The sequence below is a fragment of the Calypte anna genome, chromosome 3 (assembly GCF_003957555.1).
Source record: "Calypte anna isolate BGI_N300 chromosome 3, bCalAnn1_v1.p, whole genome shotgun sequence".
Lineage (NCBI taxonomy): Eukaryota > Metazoa > Chordata > Aves > Apodiformes > Trochilidae > Calypte > Calypte anna.
Window position 1 is genome coordinate 85,479,233 of NC_044246.1, and position 20,487 is coordinate 85,499,719.

A 20,487-nucleotide genomic window follows, 5' to 3' on the forward strand; every position below is an offset into this window, starting at 1 on the left:
TTTGCCACGTGAAACTTCTATGATTCCAAATATAAAGGGAACCATGACTGGGTAAAGTGAAAAATGACAATTTTATTTCAAATCAAGATCCACTGCAAACTATCTAAAATTCACTCTTGCTTTCAAAAGCAAAAACATAGGCACTGGAGGTACTTTGACATAAACCAGAACAGCTTCTCCTGGTTAACTGTGTGGATGACCTTTTGCAAGAGGACAGTTACCAGCAACAGCGAGCCCTGAAGTAACTTCTCTGAGACTCCAGAACTGCTTTGGAAGTTGGTCTTTTCACTGGACTCTGGGGGGGGAAGAGATCACTGTCTAATGTGCTACAACACACTAGAAGTTATTGTATCAATGAACACTTGTTTGATGCTTACAGAGAAATGTATCTTCAGCTGCTATCAAGCAAGAAGAGACTCCATGTGAAAGGTTACCAAAACCAAAGTGCAGCATGAATTTGAGAATTTTGGAATCAGAATTCACCTCCCTTTTTCATTTGTTGAAGAGTATGTGTATTAGGAAAAAATTAATATTTCCTATAAGTAGGAAGATATTGGTGCAGGTGATAAATATACAGCATTTGGGAACTGCTGTGCTTTCGGTACTGTAAGTATGGCTGGAAGAAGCCATGGTAAGCCCATATTTTTAGCCTTCTTTTTGAAGGCAAAACCACCTACTGGCTTAAATAATGCCTAGATTTCACCTCAATTTTGAGCAAATAAAAGAGAAGACCAGAAGAATATTTAGAGAATACCTTTACTTGAATTTTCTCATCTCATTGGATTCAGTTTACTAGTTTTTCATTTACTCATATGACATAGGAATAAACACAAGTTCAGACCAAGTGTCAAATGAAGGAATAGTTGCTTCCCACATCCCTTCTAAAGACTGGAAACATACTCCATTATCATTAGCAGTCTCTGTAACAGAACCTGACATCCAAATAGAAAATTTACATCAATTTTATCTGAAAGAAATAAAAGATGACCTTGACAAGTTGTTTTTTTTTTTTCTGTTATGTCATGACTTTATTAACATTGCTCTAGTAAACTGGTTTTCTTCCTTAGGCTAGAAAATTACATTCATGAGAACAAAAGTATAAGGTGGGATTTTTTTTCCCAGTTAGCCACCAACACACTTACTTCTTGTTATGCTCTCCTCCATTAGGAGAAAATGCAGATTTCTCTGAAAAGACCCTTGAGACACAAGTCTTAAGAAAAATTCCTTTCAATGTTAAGTTTTAAAGGAATAAAAAAGCCCCTTGCTTCAGGAAACATTAGTTACTGCAAACAGAGCAGATTTTAAATAACTAAATTATCTGTGGAAATACTTCAGCATGCCACTGGTGGGTGCAGTATACCAACATGAAAGCACAGTATTTTGAAAGCACACTGACAAATATTTCTTATGTTCACTAATCCAGTTCTCTGAAAACAAAAAGGAAAAATCATCTTTTATGCTCATACATTAGTACTGCATTTAAATAAAAAACCCCACCAAACAAACCCTCAATATTTGTTTTCAACCACCATGTTATGGCCTTAGAAGTTAAGCACATCACACAAGAAAAAAAATTAAATTAATTCTGTTTTAAGTGAAAAGTGTCCAAATGAACTAGATTTGTCTCTATATAAAATTAGTCTAGTTTTCTTCTTAGCCTCTTTAAGTAGCATATTTAAATGGGACAGGTACATAAAAGTCAACCAAGAAAAGAAATTTCAACATCCAAGCCCACAGATGCTAACAATAAATACAATCACCTTTCAGTAGCTTCAAGGGTTTACTTATTTTGAGGGCCTTCTCCAAGGTCTTCGTATATCCTTTCCCATTTCTTTTCTGATTTGAAATTCTTTGTATCTTTCTGCCATTGCAATAAGCTCGTTAGGAACTACCTGGTAAGAAAGCAGCAAAACAAGGTCAGTTTTAAAGAAACTGAAACTTCTAGGCTCTGTTTTACAAGAAGGCTATTGATTTGTGTTCTTCCAAACTTGATTTTGTTATTGACCTGGCTCCTGTCACTCTGCAGATTGTCTTTTCTGTGGAGATGCACAGAGAAATGTTTTTACATAATATACTGAAAAATGGCAGCTGAACTTTCAATTACATGTGTATACTTGTTATCACCACATCTAATGACAAAATATAACCAGCTAATTAAAGCATCTGTGTTTCAGATGTGTATATAATGTAGTGGTAACAGCTGGGAAAAGTGTACAATGCCAGTAAAAGGTGACATAGTCTAACATTCAAATATTTATATTACATCTTATGATTGATACTAAATTCCTTTTGTTTTAAGAGCCTCTGAAGAGAAACTTTGGTACTTAAAAAAGCACTGCCATAGGAAGGGTTCTGACTTGGAAAAAACAAAGCCAGAGACAAGAAAAGAAGGACAAGACAAAGTGGTCAATTCTCCCAACACTGGGAGACCACAAGAGCATTCTACCAAGCTCCACAGTGCTTTCTGTAATTGTGTCAAAGGTGGTGAATTATTATCATCTTTGTCACCTCAGAGTTATTCACATGAGTAAGGCCTGAAGACTGATGCACAGAATTACAGACTTTCTTAAGTTGACTGACACTGATCACTGGAGGAAGAAAAGCATACACCATTCTTACAGATCATGGAAACAAAGGCAAGCATCCAACAAGTCTTCTTAAACCAGATCAGGCACAATGCAGACAATGATGTAGTATTTACTGCAAAAAGCAGTACAGCTGGCTACTGCCATAAGAGGTTTTAGATCACTCATCTATCAGAACTAGCCTGCTTCAAGAACCTGCTACAGCATCTAGGTGTGCAGCAGAAAGATACCCAGAATCAGATCAGAGAGCAAAGACAAGGTTCTACAGTGCATGGGAGCATAATATCCATGTTTTGTTCAGTGTCTGGGTTTTTTTCCTTCCTTAAGTGGGACAAATACAGTGTAAACAGTACAGTACAAACAGATCTAAGTACTGTTAGGTCTCTTTAAAAGGCAGTGCTCAAACAGGTGAAGAATGCAGCCAGGACAAAGGGCATGCTGGAGCAGGAAGGTATATTCCTCTGGTTTCAGCTTACTTTGTCAGGCTTTATAATTCAGCAATGTTTCTCATTCACTATCAATAACTCAATTCTTATGTTGACATGAGTGTCAGCTCACTATTTTATGTGCTGAACTCTTCTTACTGGTAAACAACCACCCTGGCTATCAGGACTACAGAGAACAGGATGCCTATGGATCTGTCTATTCTACCTAACTTTCAGGCACTATGTGAAAATTAAGAGAGAAAATGATGCATCTCTTTAGTTGAAAGTCACTACATACTTGTATCAATAGAGGCAGAAGTAATGAGAAGTTAAATATTGAGACATTGGATGATTTTCTTCCTCAGTGTCAGATCAGATCCTCTCCTACCACACAGAACAATTTATTCCACCTAGAATAGCAATAATTTCTAGCAAGAGGTTTTTTTGAGCAGGCACAAGGGAAAAGAAGCCAAGCTATGGAATGTAAAAATCTGAGTGAGGTAGCATCCACCATCTACTGGTTTGCTGAAATTTTTACATGGAAAACTTGTTTATCTGTTAAACATAAAAGCCTGGTATGGTAGTCCCAGTGAGAAAACAGAAAAGGATAAAGATGCCATAATTGAAATGTAACACTTCTTGGTATTACAGACCAATTACATTTTTCCACTGGATTCCCTAATAAATCTGTCCATGCTTCCTAGTGAGCTTATAAATAAAGAACTCTGCAGCACAATATAGAAACCTTTCTGTTGTACCCATTTTTCTTCTGGGAGTTTATCTGTATATTCAAAATAATGGGAAACATCTGGCTAACAAGCAAACCTTGCTTGTTTTGGAGTTGAAATATTCTGAACATTCAGATCATGTCTTCAGTTGCTCTCCTTCCCTTTTACATGATGCTTTAAGATTTAAGTAATGATTTATTCATTGTCCTGAGAGAAAAAAAAAACCTGCTTGTATGGATATGCCTATCAGCTATAACTAAAAGTTTGAGAATAATGTTGTGACTTACAGTTACCCATGGAAATAAGGATTCAGAAGTTCTCTTTTCTCACCTGAGCTCAAGAGACCAGCTCCCAGCTGAAGTATCACACATTAAAGAAGTCTAGGAACTTCACTGCTCTTCCTTCCTACCTCAGAAGCACCTTATCAGGTTTGCAACAGTCAGCACAACATCTTTCAAAGATGAGTTTTAACCCAGAAAATGTAGATGAAGTTCTAACTCTAGGTTGAAAGTTTGAGTAACTGTCCACAATAAGTAAAAATAACCTAGCTTGCATTCAAACTCTTATCCCCCTAAATATAAAAAAAATGTAAAAATTTCAGCTCCAGTTCAGGGTATGAAACGTGGGTTTACTAATAATCAGGCAAAAGCAACAAATAAACAAAATCAAGATCAGCAATCTAATTGTCTCTGGCTTCTCAGATACAGTAGCAAGAAAAAAACCACACGTTTCTTTAAAACAAAGAAAGAAATTACATTCTAGTCCTATTTCCCATTCTATTTACAAATATCTAAGAAAGAGCTTGGAAAAGCATATGAAGACATCACAACTGTCAGACATAATGAACTGATAGCTGAAATTCTTATGTAAAAATTGTTAATGTTTAAGTTGTTAAAATAAGAACATTTGTACATGCATCCAGAAGTGAAATACAAATGGAATAAAATACTATGAAATAAACCAGATGCATTATTCATTCCTCTGCAGCCACCCATGTGTGCCTATGCTAGTTCCTTTGTCTTTGGACATGGAAGGTTTTGATTAGAACTTCCATTTTTTTCCTGGGACTCATCTGCAAGTCAAAATACAGCTAAGCTTATCCATGACAAGAGAGACTTAAGTACCCAGTTTCTCTTTGGTTTATTGTTGTTTTTTTGGGCTTTTTTTGCCTAAGATACTACAAATACTCACCAACAATGGTGTAAGTGGGCTTAGACCTTCATGCATTGTTTCAGGTGGTAAAAACCAATATATATTATCTTACCCAGTAAGCTGTATTCTTACTTGGTTTGCTCTTTCCAGAATTTCTATCAGCTCAGATGCAAACCTCCAATCGTTCCTAGTGACAAGGGTTACTGCCTCCCCAGTACGTCTAGACAAGGAAGGAAATGACTGTTGATCTTCAAAACAACTGCTGTAGGCTTTTACTACTGACTTATTCAGTAATAAATTGTGCTGCCACAGGCAGTATTATTGAAGTGGTAGATACTGTCTTGGATATTTAGTATACACATAATGTAAAACAACTTTTCATAAAGGTCAGAATATAACAATTCACCTAAAATGGTGAAAAGGCACAATTAATTTAGACCTGTAGGCAATAAGCCTAGCATTTCAGTATGTACTACATGTATGTATTTAGGTATGAAGAGACATAACTTTCCTGACTAAAATTAACACATGCAGAATTAAAATAACACTTGTGCCAACCTGACAAAGCAACATTCAGTCCTAACACCAAACTACACCACCATGACAGGCTGAAAACTGAATTTATACATGTTTTTCCCCATTGGGCTGTCCAGGAAACTAAATAACTCAGTGGTTTACAGAGAGACAAATGAGGAATTTCACAGTATCTATAAAGAAGCTGCTGAGAATTGTAATTCTGCCCCACATTTAAACCAGCTTTCAAACACCCTTATTCCCATCTCCCTCAATAAAATAACAGAAAAGTATAAAACTTTTTTTCCTTAAATTTGACCATTTGAAATTAGAGAGCTAATTTCAAATTAGAGAACTAATTTCAAAACATAAAGCAGTATATTATAGTTTGAGAGACTCTGAAGACGTCACTCCTTCAATTCCACATCATCAGTAGCTCTCACATTTGACGAGGAAAACAAAGATGTAGTGCATAAAATATTGACAATATATTACTATTTTCTTGTAAACACTTACCCTGCTCTTCCAGTACGACCTACTCTGTGCACATACTCTTCAATGTTCCGAGGGAAGTCAAAGTTAAAAACATGAGTAATATCATGAACATCAAGGCCACGGGATGCTAAGTCAGTGGCTACCAGTATTCTGACTTTGCCTAAATCAAGCACAAAGAGAGAATGCGAGTTTATGAAATAAAGAGTATATATTCTAGTCTATTTTTTTCTAGGGCATGACGTGCTTATTCTTAACACATAAAGAAGAAGTATGCCTGTTGCACATCACACTGACCTAGCTTCAAATACAAGGTGGTAAGTAAGCACCCAGTGTCATTCTACTATTATTTGTATTTCACAAGTCGAACAGCAGGGTGCAGAAGAAGCATGAAATATGCTTAGCTGAAGAAAAGAGTCGATGAACTGAACAGAAAATTCAACAACTATATTCTCAGCTGGTATCCTTATCATAGGACTCCTCTTTGTTTATTAGCATGTGATCAGATAACCACAAAGTAAAACCAACCCGGCATAATCAAGAGCAGAATTTTTCTCTGAGAACACCATTGTATCACACTTAAATTTACTGTTCTGAAGACTAATACCATGTAGATTTTCCCACAGAGATTTCAAAACTAAAAGAAGCCGTACTTTAAATTATTTAATGCTTAGACATTCCGAATTTTATTGAAGAGCAACCTTTCTTGGTTTGCCAAATTAATGAAGTAAATTTACCATCAAGAGCTTTTCATTGTTATAGTACTGAAAAAACATGGCACTTACAAACAAAGTTCTGCAGAGGACAGGCTTTTAAAAACCCAGCCTAAACAAATGTACCTGTCTTAAAGTCATCCAAAGCCTGTTCTCTATCACACTGTTCCCTGTTACCGTGAAGTGACTGTACTGGAATCCCTTGGAGACCAAAATCACTTGCTATGTCATCAGCTCTAGGATGAAAGAAAACAATAGTTCTTAAAAAGAAAAAAAAAAAGTAGAAAAAGAAAAGTGCAGCATCTAAATTTAGATAAAAAAAATAATGTAACAAAAGCTAAATGCATGCCCAAGGGCAAAACCCCAAGCAGGGCTGCTGTTAATTATTACTAAACAGCACTGAAGCAAAATTATACATATATATATATATATACACACACATATATATATATAAAGCTAAAGAGAAATAAAACAATTTTTGTGTTGTTCATTCAACAAGCTTGGGTGTGTTACCATGACCATTCCACCCCCAATCAGGTCTTGTATGCATCAGGTACATTTTCAAGTAAATAGTATATCACATTAGTATGTTCCCTCTAACCTTAACATCTACTTAAACTATGTGAAGTTGAGATTTACCACCACCACTGATGAAATTAAAAAGGATACAAACTACCAGACAGTCTGAAGGAATAAATAAATAAATAAAAATATTACTATGACCAGCACATTAAGAACTGTTATATTTGGTAATTACTACATGAACTAAAATACTATCCAGTGTTTCTGATAAAAAAAAAAAAAGAACATATGTAAAGCTGAGAAGTGATTACATACGTTAGTTTTTTCCCCACAAAAATGATGACCTTATCTTTGGGCTTCATAGACTCAACGAAGCATTGCATGAAAGCTTTCTTTTCCTCTTCAGCAATAACAATAACCCTCTGTTCTACTGTATTTACTGCCTGTTACAGCAAAAAGGTATGTTAAATAGAAATAGATTAGATTAGTATTTTTTCTGTTAATCCCCACATTATAAAAGTAGTAACATAATACCATGAAAAAATATTTTAAACCAAAATATATACCTGGAGTTCAAACAATGCACATGTATTTGTTGTTTTCTAGTTGCCTTAGGAGAACAGTAGAAATTTATCTTTAAGTAGTTTGGCAAATGATTTATTTTCAAGTTTTAAGAGAGAACAGATTAGCAGACTGGTGAGGTAAAGAAAGCACAGTTTTGAACATAAAAGAAGAAAGTGATTTTTTTCCCCATATTTTTACCTGAAAGTACTACTAAGTTTCCTTATTCCCCATGACTAAAAAAGTGGAAATGAAAAGGAAAATTTTGCACTTGAAGAAGCAAACTCAAAGCATACTTTGCACAAAGATACAGAGATCTTGGAAGAACTACCTTTTCTGTAGATACTGCTGGTACTGAAGCCAACTGCATATAGCTGCACAAGAACAATTATTCAATTGTACCTACATAGTAGAAGTTCTGGACTTTAAAGACAGTGTTTACTCTAGCATATGCATTTTTGCTCTAAAAAGCACCCTCCAGGAGTTTGCTAGAGAGCTTCCAATATCTTTGAGAAAGCAGTAGCTAAGAACCAGATTCAGTAAAGGAATTGTATAAATTAGGAGGCAGAATTTCAGAAGGAAAAGTAAGCAGAGATCTTGCTGAAGAGAAGGCTGTAACAACAAGGCTTTGGGCAAGAACACATGATACTAAAGTATACTCAAACTTCAATGTGATTGATACTTGTTTGACTTGTCTTGAGATGTGCTTTATTGAAGATCTAGGGCTTTAAAAGATCTTGTTACAGAAACTTAAGAAGAAAGTTATAAATTTTTTTTATTAATTATTTCTGAAATTTTAATGAAGCTTCAAAAGAAATGTTGTTGCATTTATTACATATTTTGCTTGTAACCATATTTTGTATTTTCACTCTAGGTTTTTCAAAGAAATAAAACAAACCAAAAAAAACCTAAACCAACTTACTGTTAAGTCAAGAGTGCCAACATACACAATCATAGGATTTTTCAAATAGGATTTTGCTAGACGACGAACACCATCAGGCCACGTAGCACTGAACAGGAAGTGAAGATGAAAACAGATGAGAATGGACTGCAAAAATCTTCTGATTTATTAAAGTCACCACATTCTTTCTTTTTTAAACACCAAAGACTTGAGTATGTAATAACAGTAGTGATCTTATATAGCACTTAGAAATAATCTCAAGTAGTATAGAGCACTTAAAGCTTTTAAGATAATTTTCTAGGTTAAAACAAGTAAAAGAACTGGTATGGAGCCTTTCTAATTGAGTCAGAAGTGGGTTTAGTGGTTCAGTGATACCTAACAAACAAGGTTTTAGTATGTTTTTATCTGTAAAACTATACTTCCAATGCAAACTACAATAAAAATTGAGATGTTCTATTGTTATGCTCCCCAAAACTGCATAATTTCAAAATTAATCCAGGTACAGACTAGCACAGATACTGAAATCAGAAGGTTAGAGATACACATTTGGTTCCAGATGGAGAAGGGGAAGTTGGTATTTCAAACTGAAATGACAAACTGTAGCACTTGCAGGAGACCTTCCTTTTTTGGGAAAAAGTCAGTTGACTTTACAGTTCATGCAAAACATCAGAAAAGACTCATTAGGACTAGGCAGAATTAGGAAAAAAACCTGGCACCATTCCGATTTAGGTTAGAAAGTTTTAATAACACTGACACGTTTGTTTTGAAGTTAACTTGTTCAACAGCCATATGTTTACAGTGATCAAATACTGGGTATTATTATGTTTACATACCTTGTCATAATAGTTTGTCTGTCAGGCCGCACATCTATTAGGATCTTCATTATCTGAGGTTCAAACCCCATATCCAACATTCTGTCAGCCTCATCTAAAACCTGCTCAGAACAAGGTAATTTATTGTTTCCATTTCCTTAGATTTCAACAAGACACTAAATAGCATACCATTTTTAATGCATCGAAAAACCTGTTCAACTTTTTTCACCTCTTCAATTTCCTTGAAGGTTTTTTATTTAGTAATACATACTCAGCAAGAACAAGAAAAGTCAACAGCAACTTTATGAGTACTTGAAGGAAGTGAAGAAGAAACAACAACTGTTTTAAAAGTAGTCTGCTCAGTATCTAAAATTAAGCACACAAGAAATAAAAAAAAAACCAACCAAGCTAGAGGTGGTCACACACAACATGCTTTCAGTAAGAAACATTTAGTAATTTAAAAGGGAAATATAATTTCTACCTTGTTAGAAATCTCACAAGAGACAAAAATACCAGTTATCAATTTAGTTCCTCCTTAGAAGCTGGATAAAAGCCAGACTGTAAATTCTGGCTCATGCTAGGACCCTGCAGAGCTTCCAGAGCTCAAACTTTTTTCATCTAGTAAACAGGCCGAGAGAAAACAAGTGATCTCAAGGTCTGAGTACAAGTGCTTGGAAATATTTTTTTTATGTAATACACAAAGACTGAAAACATTGACAGGCAATGGAAAAAAGGCTGTCATCGAAGACTGATTTTTCTCCTTAAATTTTCAAATAGAGGTCATGTAAATTAAAGTTGTATGGATCATGCCATCAGGTATTGACATTTTCTAGTCACTTATGTAGAATTTTAAGAATTGGGATGACGATCCCTTTTAACTGTCCTGATTTTGCTGTTCCATTCTTTTCAGATATTTTATTCTAGTAAGGGCTTTTAGTACATTATCTACGTATATCCTGAAATAACAAAAAAATCATCAGCTGAGGGACAGAACTTCTTTTCTTAAATGAATTCTCTATTTTCAAAGGACTCATGGAGATTTCATTAACTACTCAGATTCTAATACAATGGCAAAGCTGAAACACCACTAATTTTATTTACAGAGTTGGCTACTTTGACCCTTTCAGCAGTCGAAACTCTCTAAGCTATTAAGCATAGCAGCATTTTGCTAGAAATAAAGATGAAAACATGTTTATTACATCAACCAGAGTAGCTGAAATTTAACTTTTCTCATTTCTGATAGCTGCTTAATAAAGAATAGATTTTTTAAAAGATACAGAATTGACATTTTTTGCTGCCCCTTTTTTTCCCCAAGCATCTTACAGCCAGGTCCTCATTTATAAGCTAAATTATTTTCTTTCCTCTTTTTCAAATTAGTTATTGGGAAGATTTACACTATTTTATTTCGAAAATAAAACTACTACTCCACTACTTTTTAGTAATGACATACTACAGTATATCTCCCCCACTGAAACATCTGGTTACATACATGTTCTTTGTTTTACAGGGCAGCATGTGCTTGTTGTATGAACATACTTCACCTTGGTAGAGAATGAGCACTCATGTTCCTATAGTTCTCAGAATACAAGTTTTCAAGTTCTTCCCTCCTGCTGAGCAATTACGTGTTACTCTTTTAGATGAAGCTACTTTCCTGTCTTCCACTAAGATTCTTTTTTCCAGATGACCAAATTTCTAGTGATGCTACACCACCACTGGTTTTGTCACTTAGCTTACAACTATTAGCTAGAATTGAACTAACCTGTTACGACATAATTAGTATTTAACCTTTAGAGGGAAGTAGGGGTGGAGAAAAGAAGGGAAACCAGCCCAAATTGTCAAACTAGGCAACAAGTCACCAGTTACAGAAAAACTCAGAAATAATTTAATTATATGCAAGTTGGTTACAAAATAATAATGCTTTTAAATGTCCAGCACAGCAAAAGTCAAGAATCAAATGAAGATATGATTCATAACAACATTTACAGAGCCATTTTGCCCATTTAGATCAAAAGTCAGTCATTCAGACTTAATTAGCTAACTGTTTGCAATGTTAATGCTTACTGCAGAAGCTCTAATAAGTACCTGAGTCCCTGGCCACCTTTAAAAGAAAGGAAAAGACAACTTGGAAAAGGCATCCATAACTGATCTTGACAAATGAACTTTAAAACAGCAAATATTATTAATATGGGATAAAAAATTAGCAAATTAGCATGTTTAAAATGCTTAGTGCTAGAAGCCTATTGTATTTTTTTTTCTAGGCAATACTCCACACCTGTAACAGTTATGGTAAGTATGAACCATCCCTCCAACATCAACTCAGTGCTAAGATGCATTGCCAAATAAAATTTAAAAGTTTTCTTTAAACTTATTTAAAGCTTAAGTTCACCAAATAAACCACTTCCCAAGTGGTGCAATACTCATTCCATTTCAGTTACTTGCCAAGTAGGTTATGCTCTTCAAATTTACAAAGTTGTTCATTTGAAGATCATTCAGTCTGCCAGGAGTTGCAATAACAATATCCACACCTTTGGTAACCACATCTATTTGTCCTTTTCGGTCTCCACCACCATATATGCAAATACTGAAAAATAAAATGTTTTACAGAAGCAGTAGGTTAAGGTTCAACTGAAGTAAATCTTTTTAAAATGAAGCAACATATATGGTGGTATTTATTTGAAAAGGCATCACCTGGTATTACCAAGATGAAGTAATACACTAAGTGTGACTGAGAGTATCACAATAAATAATAGACTTAACACTGAATGATATTCCCTCACAGTTCAGCAATACCTTTTTGCTGAAACTGCAGTGAAAGTAATCATGAAAAGAAAGAAGGTAACTATTAAGCTACAAGTATGTTTTGGGTTGTTCTGAAAATACCTACACCAAAAATAGATGCACACATGAAAGGATGCATGATTTTCTAAACAATTACATCAAAAGTCAATGTTTTGCTCTTAAAACAACAAACACAGTAAGTTATTAGGTGCATACACACACTTAACAGGCTCTTTAAAACTCCTCAGTATTTTGGGGAAAGAGAACAACACACATTTCCATATTTGATGACTACAGGACTGATTTCTGGCTGCTTAGCCAGAGAGCCCTAAAGCTAAGTTTTGGAGTACATTAATGACTATTTAATAGTTTAAATGAATACCTACACTCTCAGCAGGTTTGTGGATGAAACCAAACTGGGGGAGTAGTCAACAAACTAGAGGGCTGAGCTGTCCCACAGAAGGATCACAAAGGGATCCTTTGAGAGAGAGAAATGGGCTGACAGGAATCCCACGAAGTTTTACAAAACTAAAGATGAGGATGGAATTATCCCATGGCTGAGGGCAAACATGCTAGAAGATGGCTTTGCAGAAAAACACTCAGGTGGGAAAGAAACTGAACATTGCTCAACAGCATAACCTCACAGAAAAGAAAGCCAATTGTGCACTACGCAGAAGGAAGCTAGCAGATTGAGAGAACTCATTAGTCCCCTTTATTCAGTACCTTTAAGATCATGCTTTCAGCACAATAGCCAGTGTTTGTACCCCCCTACCCTTATTACAAGTCAGGCACACTGGAGCAAGAACAGTGGGCAGCTACCAAGATGATCAAAAGGATGGAGAAGTTGGTAACCAAGTTTGTTTAGCACGGAGAGTCTACAGCTATGTAACAAAGTGCTGAGAAAGCACAATCGGGGTCTTCTCAGCTCTGCACACAGAAGGACAAGAAACAACACACAAAGCTACAATATGGAGAACTCCAACTATGTAAGAAAGATTTTCATCATAGAAGTAGCCATAATCTTATTAATGTGCATAAATATATAAATGGGGAGCGGAAGGAGGATGGAGTGAGACTCTTTTCATTTGTGTCCAGTTATAGGCAATGGGCACAAACTGGAACACAGAATGTTCAATTTAAACATGATTAAAAAAACTTTGATGGTGTCAAAGCACTGGAACAGGCTGCCCAGGGAGGCTATGGAGTTTCATCCTCTGGAGACATTCAAAACCTGCCTGGATCCAATCATGTGTAATGTGCTCTAGGCCATTCTGTCCTAGCAGTGAGGTTGGACTAGATGATCTCTAAGAGGTCCCTTCCAACTTTCATGAATCTGTGGTTCTGTGAAAACAAGTATCCTAAAACCTGAAAAATACAAACCCTGCATTTACTGCCCCCCTCCCCCTTTACAAATGCAATTATTTAAGCAGGTAAATTAAGCCACAAGTAGGGGGGGGAAACAAAAAATCACTTCACAAGCAAGTGAGAAGTAAGATTACCTTCTGATTCCTTTGTATGTGTACTTTGAACACTCTGCCTCTACCTGAAGTGCCAGTTCACGAGTGGGAGTAAGGACTAACATTCCTGGCCCTCCACGCTGATCTCTGGATCTGCAATAAAGCAGCTTTAGAGTGTGGATACATAAGGCTAGGCCAAGTCCATCAGATGTGACATCAAATATTTTACTACTGTTCTAGACTTTGTCAGCTCACTGCTACTAACAGAATCTACAGTTACAAGTTTGGTACTTATCCCACCAGTTTGTAATTGCTTTGCAATTTATGATTTATCATCTTCTTTGCTAGAAAATCATGACACAGGGGTAAAGGGGGAAAATGTCAACAGCCAAACAAGCCAGACATGTGAGCAGTCCTTACATTGGTTGTGAAGTCAAGTGAATGAATCCCGGCATTAAGTACGCTAATGTCTTCCCAGTACCAGTCTGTGCTATACCAATAACATCAATTCCTTGGAGTATGATCGGCCATGCCTGGGACTAACATAAACCAACAAATACTTGAATGCACTTTTACTCTTCAGCTTCAGTTAGAGAGTCATCAAAACTGCAGAAGTACCTGAATGGGTGTAGGTTTCTGAAACCCAACTTTTCTTATATTAGCCATAATATCAGGATAAGGCTCAAATACGTCTTCAAATTTGCAAACAGGATTGGGAATGCGGCGCTTCTCACCTTCTTTTAAGTCATCACAAATTATATTATTATTTTCTTTCCTGTATAGAATTAAAGAATTGCCATTGCTTTAAAGTCTTGTATCTGAAACAGTAGAGCTTACACAAAAGACTGCCTTCCTGACAGTTTTAGTTCTTGCAACAACAAAAAACAAGCTAAGGCTCTTGTATGAGACTTACAACTATTCTAACTTTTAAGAAAGCCTTATTACAGAAACAGTTCTCCTGAAGGCAGGAATTACCATTTGTTCATATGAATTTCTCATCTGAAGTTATACATGGTTATTAACAAGAACAGCAGTCTTGTCATATCAGACTTCAATTATACGCTATTACAAATCAAGTAATTCTGACAAGTTTTTAAACCTAAAGACAACCGAGAATTCATAGAAATGGATTGGACTTATTTGTCATAACCCTGAATTCTGACAAAAGCCTTCTAGAAGTATTTTCAAAGCAGCTCCCTGGATGCACTAGAAAACACAAACAAACCAGTTTTTTAAAAACAGCACAGTCAGTGAGACAACCTCCACACAGAAAAAAACAACCCACTCAAAAAAACTCAACCAACGAACACACAACAATGTACACGAAAAATCTACATAAAAATTGAGGTTTTGAGACTCCCCCAAATTAAGAGGTATTAATATGGGTAAATAGTAAGACTCCCCCTAATTAAGGGGTATTAATATGCATAAGTAGTTTATCTCCATTCTCCATTCCAGTTCTGTACTCTTCTATAGATTCCACTCAGAAAAGTTTTACTTCAAGCAAGTTGTGGTCTAGGAAAACAATGTGTAATTCAACTTCCTCATGTTTATAAAAACTTTTTTTTCAATCACTGTCTTGTTTTCCTTAAAGGAAACAGATGAGGTGAAAAAAGAAAATCATTTTTCTATGACACAAGTGTTGCTCCTCACTCCACGTTCTGAACCTACAGAACAGTGTTCTGGTGCTCTTGACTAGCTCTAACAAAAATGCATAGGTCTACTTTAAGGGAAACACGTCAATTTTATGCTTTGCTCACTGTAGCAAGGTTTTTCTGGAGGCCATGAAAGAAAAAACAGACACTATACAAAAAGGAAAAGTAGTATAAGGTAACACTTCAAGAATGTTCACCAACTTCAATAGTACTACTGAAAAGAATGACAATTTTACCCTGACCTCAACAGAAACACTTGAAACCAATGCTTTTCTTGCAAAGTAATGATGTAGATTGCTTGATCAAAATGCATGGATGCACATATAACTAAGGCATGTACTTGTAAAGGAAATATAGACAAACAGTAAGACAACAGAAAGAGATTTGAAATTTGTTCTGAAGATGGTACTTGACTAAAATACATGGGGGAAAAGTGCCAGCAAAAAGGTATTTGATCAGTAAACAACCCTATTTGGAAGGACACAGAAAACATGAACATGCTCCCTCATGAAATGCAAAGAAACAGCCAAAACTCAGTGAACTGTCTTGGGTTTTCCCCTTCTGAAAAGTAACTAGATCAAATGCTTTTAGAGAAACAGTTAATTCCTAATGTTAATTTTTAATCAACTAATACTACCTCATTTGCTAGTTATTTTTTGACTCCTAAGAAAGAGTTCCTAAGAAAACCCTCCTGTTTCAGTATGATTTCCCAGTTCTTTTTTATACCTTAATAGCTATTATTGCCATGCAGATGACTCCCCATAGAAAGGGATCTTACCGCCACAGTTCCACTTCTTCTTGTGACATAGATGCTGTACTTGATGACTCTTTGTAGAAGTTTTTCTCAATTGGAGGCAAGTCTTAAACAATCAGAGAAAGTAAACTTGACGATAAGCTGTAATGCTACACATCCAGGATATGTCTGCTAAAGTTTGAGATGAAAATCCCAAAACCCAGACTGTGCCTTATAGAGGCACATCCTAGAGCCTTAGGAGTCAGAAGTGGTGGAAGACTTGTTGGTTGTTTATGCAAAAAACAAGAGGCAGAGACAAATATTTTAAGTATCTGCAAAGGAACCACTTCCCCACATTTCAAGTTATAAAGCTAACATATCTCGTATAATATTTAACAATTCTCAGATTTCTGCAGTGGCCATGTACAGAACAGCAGCACTTTCAAAAGGCAAAGTCAAAATCCCAGTTTAAGCCTTCACGCAGCAACTACAATGTTCTTGAACATCTGATGTGGCCACTTCTCAACAAATACTTAACTAATTTGGACACTGAAAGATTCAATCATCTCAAAGCAAAAATTAATAATGTTTCAGCACTCAACAGATTTAGCATATGAAGACAAGTACCATAGAACCAAAATTTTAAGACTCACCTGCCCACTTCATAGCTTCATATTTAGCTTTGTTCTCTCGAAGAGAGGCCCAGTTAATCACAGGTCTCTTTGGGTTGGCTGCAGGCTTGATCACGTCCAAGGTTTTTCCTATGGAGTTAATAACAAAATGCTGCTTATTGATGGCATCTGTTGAGAGGGTGGAGAACTCCTCCTTCAAAACAAGCACCTTTTTCTATTTAAGATCTCTTATGTGATTTTCAACAGACATAAAGGATACTGTACCCACTTTTGGGCCCATCATTACAAAAAAAGACATTGAGGTGATGGAGTGTGTACAAAGAAGGGCAACAAAACTGGTGAAGGGTCTAGAGCTTAAGTCTTATGAAGAGAGACGGAGAGAACTGAGACTGTTCAGTCTGGAGAAAAGGAGGCTGAGGGGGCACCTTATCACTCTCTATAATAAATACCTGACAGGAGGTTGTAGTGAGGTGAGGGACAGCCTCTTCTCACAAGTAGCAAGCCATACGACAAGAGGAAATGGCCCCAAGTTGTGCAGGGGAGGTTTAGATCAGATATAAGGAAAAATTTATTCCCTGAAAGGGTTGTCAAGCACTGGAATAGGCTGCCCAGGGAAGTGCTGGAGCAATCATCCCTGAAGGTACTGAAAAGATGTGTAGATGAGGTGCTTAGGGACATGGTTTACTGCTGGACTTGGCAGTGCCAGGCTAATGGTTGGACTTGTCTCAAAAGTCTTTTCTAACCAAAACTATTCTATGATTTCAATAGACAATTCTTTCCTAGGTCTTAGCCTGAAACATCAGTAAAGCCCATACAAATTCAGATCTGATAAAAAAGAGGCATTTCACCAAAGTAACATTAAAGTAACTTAAAGTACTTAAAGTAACATCAGCTTCCAAAATGCTGCTCCTCCAACTAGAAATAAGGCTTGTTGTGCAACATGCTTTGAAAATACTCCCATGAACTAACAGAGAGAAAGCTATATTTTCAACAGCTACAAGAGTAAGTTTTACTTCTAGAGAATCCAATATCCAAGTCTCAGTACAGCTGCATTCTACAGCCCTTTTTTCTATAAAGTTAACTGTTCTTACAAAAGAAAGCTTTTATGTTGAAGACATAAATAGCAACATAACTATGTATTAGTGCAAAAGCAGGAAACAGCAAAAACAGTCACATTCAGCAAGTGTTAACTGTTTCTAGACTCTTGAAACACACTTGTCTATCTTCTAGAACACTTCTAAATTTTAAACTTTCAGTGACTGCATTCCTTATTCTAACACTGGAACAAAACTCTTGGATGCCTTCCTGCTCATCAGTGACCCAAATCAACAACTTATGGATGCTGTTTATCTGTGCAAAGAGTTCTAAGGTGCACAAGACAAATACCTGTAACTTAAGCAGCATCTCAACATACAATCATTTCTTACATATACACATTAATAGATAAAGTTAATACAATAAAGTGAGCAATAAGTAATGTTGCAATAAACATGCAACATCAGATCTTAAATGGTAACTTCCCATGAACGTAACAAAAAGTCAGCATTATCCGTGCTATAATAAATGTAAATTTGCTTTACAGACTACATTTATAGAAGCTTACTGAATTTTAATACAACATTATATATACTATATATATATATACTACGTTAAAACTTAAACTAGAACCAGTCCTTGTATTTGGAGGAATTAGACTGACAACATAAAAACCAAGTGGTGCAACTTTCTATATTCATCAAAACAGTTGAAAACACTAAGTAATACATTTTCACAGAAGTATGGCAATTTGAGAGGTGAACTCTTTATAGCTAAGGAAGAAGGATGCCTAGGTATTTCGCTTTTAAGGATGTATGTCACTGACCAAGAACAAAGTAAAAATTAATTCACTTTGGTATGATACTGCTAATACAAACACTCCAGCAAACTACCACATATATGGAAAGCCAATCTACTGATCTTTTTTTTTTTCAAAACTGTATTTTTTATCTCTCCGTCCCACCTCTAACATAGCTTTGTCCAGATCTTGTAGCAGCATCATCAATCATCAACCTCTTGGCTTTTTCTTGTACAGAAACACTGCCAAAAATCTTTACGTCAGCTTCATCTGTTCCCTTGATAACCTATGTTCATAAAACTTTTATGAGTTTTTTATACTGCAAAGACCAACATTACAGAAGAATACATACTGAAAACAATCCTTGATTTTTGTAAAAAAAAAAAAAAAATTAACCTCTCTTCCCCAGTAAAAGATCCCTTAATTTCTAAAAGGGAACTAAATACACACTTTAAAAAAACATATAAAATCAGTATGTTTTTCTTAGTTTCATTTACCAGTCAGGTTGTGTTCTCAGTTCCACTTTTTACCAACTATTGTAAAACAGTTGAATTATTACAACTATTGCAAAATCCTTCAACTTGCTGCAGTAACTCTGGCTTATACATAAACGGAATTGATTAGATTCCCAACAGAGTTTACACCTGGACAATATAAATGTACATGGTACCTTTATCCTGGAACCCGAAGAATCCTGAAGCTCTCTTATTTTAGTTCCACCTCGGTCTGCTGTAAAGACACAGTGCTGGTATTACAAACATTTAGGCCAAACTGTCAAAGTCTACACTTGGTAACTGCAAGTATTTTGGTTGTAACCAAAACCTAATGCCTTTCTACCGGTACACTTACATAAATAAAAAAACTTGTGACAACGAACAGTTGGAAAATGCAGTTAACTTTTGACAACTGACCAAACTGCATGTGGGGGATAAAGGCACATCAGCTACGAGATGGAGCAGCAAAACCAGCCTGAGAGAGATCCACCCTTACTCTAGAGGATTAGAGTGTAGCCCACCTACAGTCTATCCACAAGAAACAAGGCATTGGGACAACTTCAGGGTGGAAAATCTCCTCTCCCTTGACAAGCAAAGGAGCTCCTTTTTTCAGCCAGTACTCTGCAAAACGACCCTGCTTAGCCCCAAGCGAAAAGATGTCAGGGGATCACCGAGGGCTGGGGCCCTTCCGCGGAGGAGGGGGGACGATACTGATGGATCCTCATCAGGCACAGAGGAGGAGGAGGAGGCACCCACAGGAGCAAACCTCACCGCGGCCGGGCCTGGCACCTCCCCACCCGCTTACCTCAGCGGGCCAAAGCCCCGGCGGGGAGGCCGTGCGGCCATTATTACCTATCGGAGCCCCGACCAAGGCTCTATCGAGATGGAAGGAAAGGGGCTCCACGGCGTCCGGAGCTTGGCCACCGGCGGCTCGGGGCGGCTGTTGCCGCGCTGCCTTCCCCAAGCCGCGGAAGCCTTCGGTACTTCGAGCCTCCCACTCCTCCCCTCCGTGGCTGCCCGCCGCCTCTCGCCTACACCACGCAGCTCTCCTCCGGTGCCCAGAGCCCTCTCCGGAGGCGCGGCTCTGCGAAGGGGCTGCCGGCAGCTGCCGGAGACACCCGGCGGTAGCGGCAGAAGATGGCGGCCGTCCCTGCGCGCCGCCATCCTCGTCGCTGCTGGCGTCCCAGTCAGACATGGCCACCCCGCACCCCCCCCCCAACCCCCTCCGCATATCCGCGGGCCATGTGGCGGGCATTGGCGCGCTTACCCTAGGCGCACCCTGATTGGCCAGGGCGGGCCGCTCTCCAAGCAGTGATTGGCCGCAGCGCGAAGGCCGCGCGGTCGGGCGGGTGCGGGGACCCCACCCCCAGGGCTAAGGTCGCGCATCAGCAGTTGGACTGGGGCCGTGCTCTGATGCGCACTGAGAGGCGGCTGAAGGCCCTGGCGGTCCTGAGATCTCTCTCTTTCTTCCTCTCCCCCTCACTCCTGTTGCCTTCTACT

General features: G+C 37.3%; 1 protein-coding gene across 1 annotated transcript; it reads right to left on the reverse strand.

The window, feature by feature from the left end:
* Positions 1–1,784: 1,784 nt before the first annotated feature.
* Positions 1,785–20,242, reverse strand: DDX43 (DEAD-box helicase 43). The gene is made up of 16 exons (XM_030447572.1): positions 19,793–20,242; positions 19,164–19,238; positions 18,646–18,779; positions 16,681–16,790; positions 16,073–16,154; positions 14,258–14,414; positions 14,060–14,178; positions 13,682–13,792; positions 11,844–11,985; positions 9,426–9,526; positions 8,614–8,701; positions 7,446–7,573; positions 6,735–6,844; positions 5,920–6,058; positions 5,023–5,110; positions 1,785–1,892 (listed from the first exon to the last, which is right to left on the reverse strand). Exons 1-16 carry the CDS (start codon positions 20,240–20,242, stop codon positions 1,785–1,787), a joined length of 2,142 nt encoding a protein of 713 aa, XP_030303432.1.
* Between the last annotated feature and the right edge of the window lie 245 nt (positions 20,243–20,487).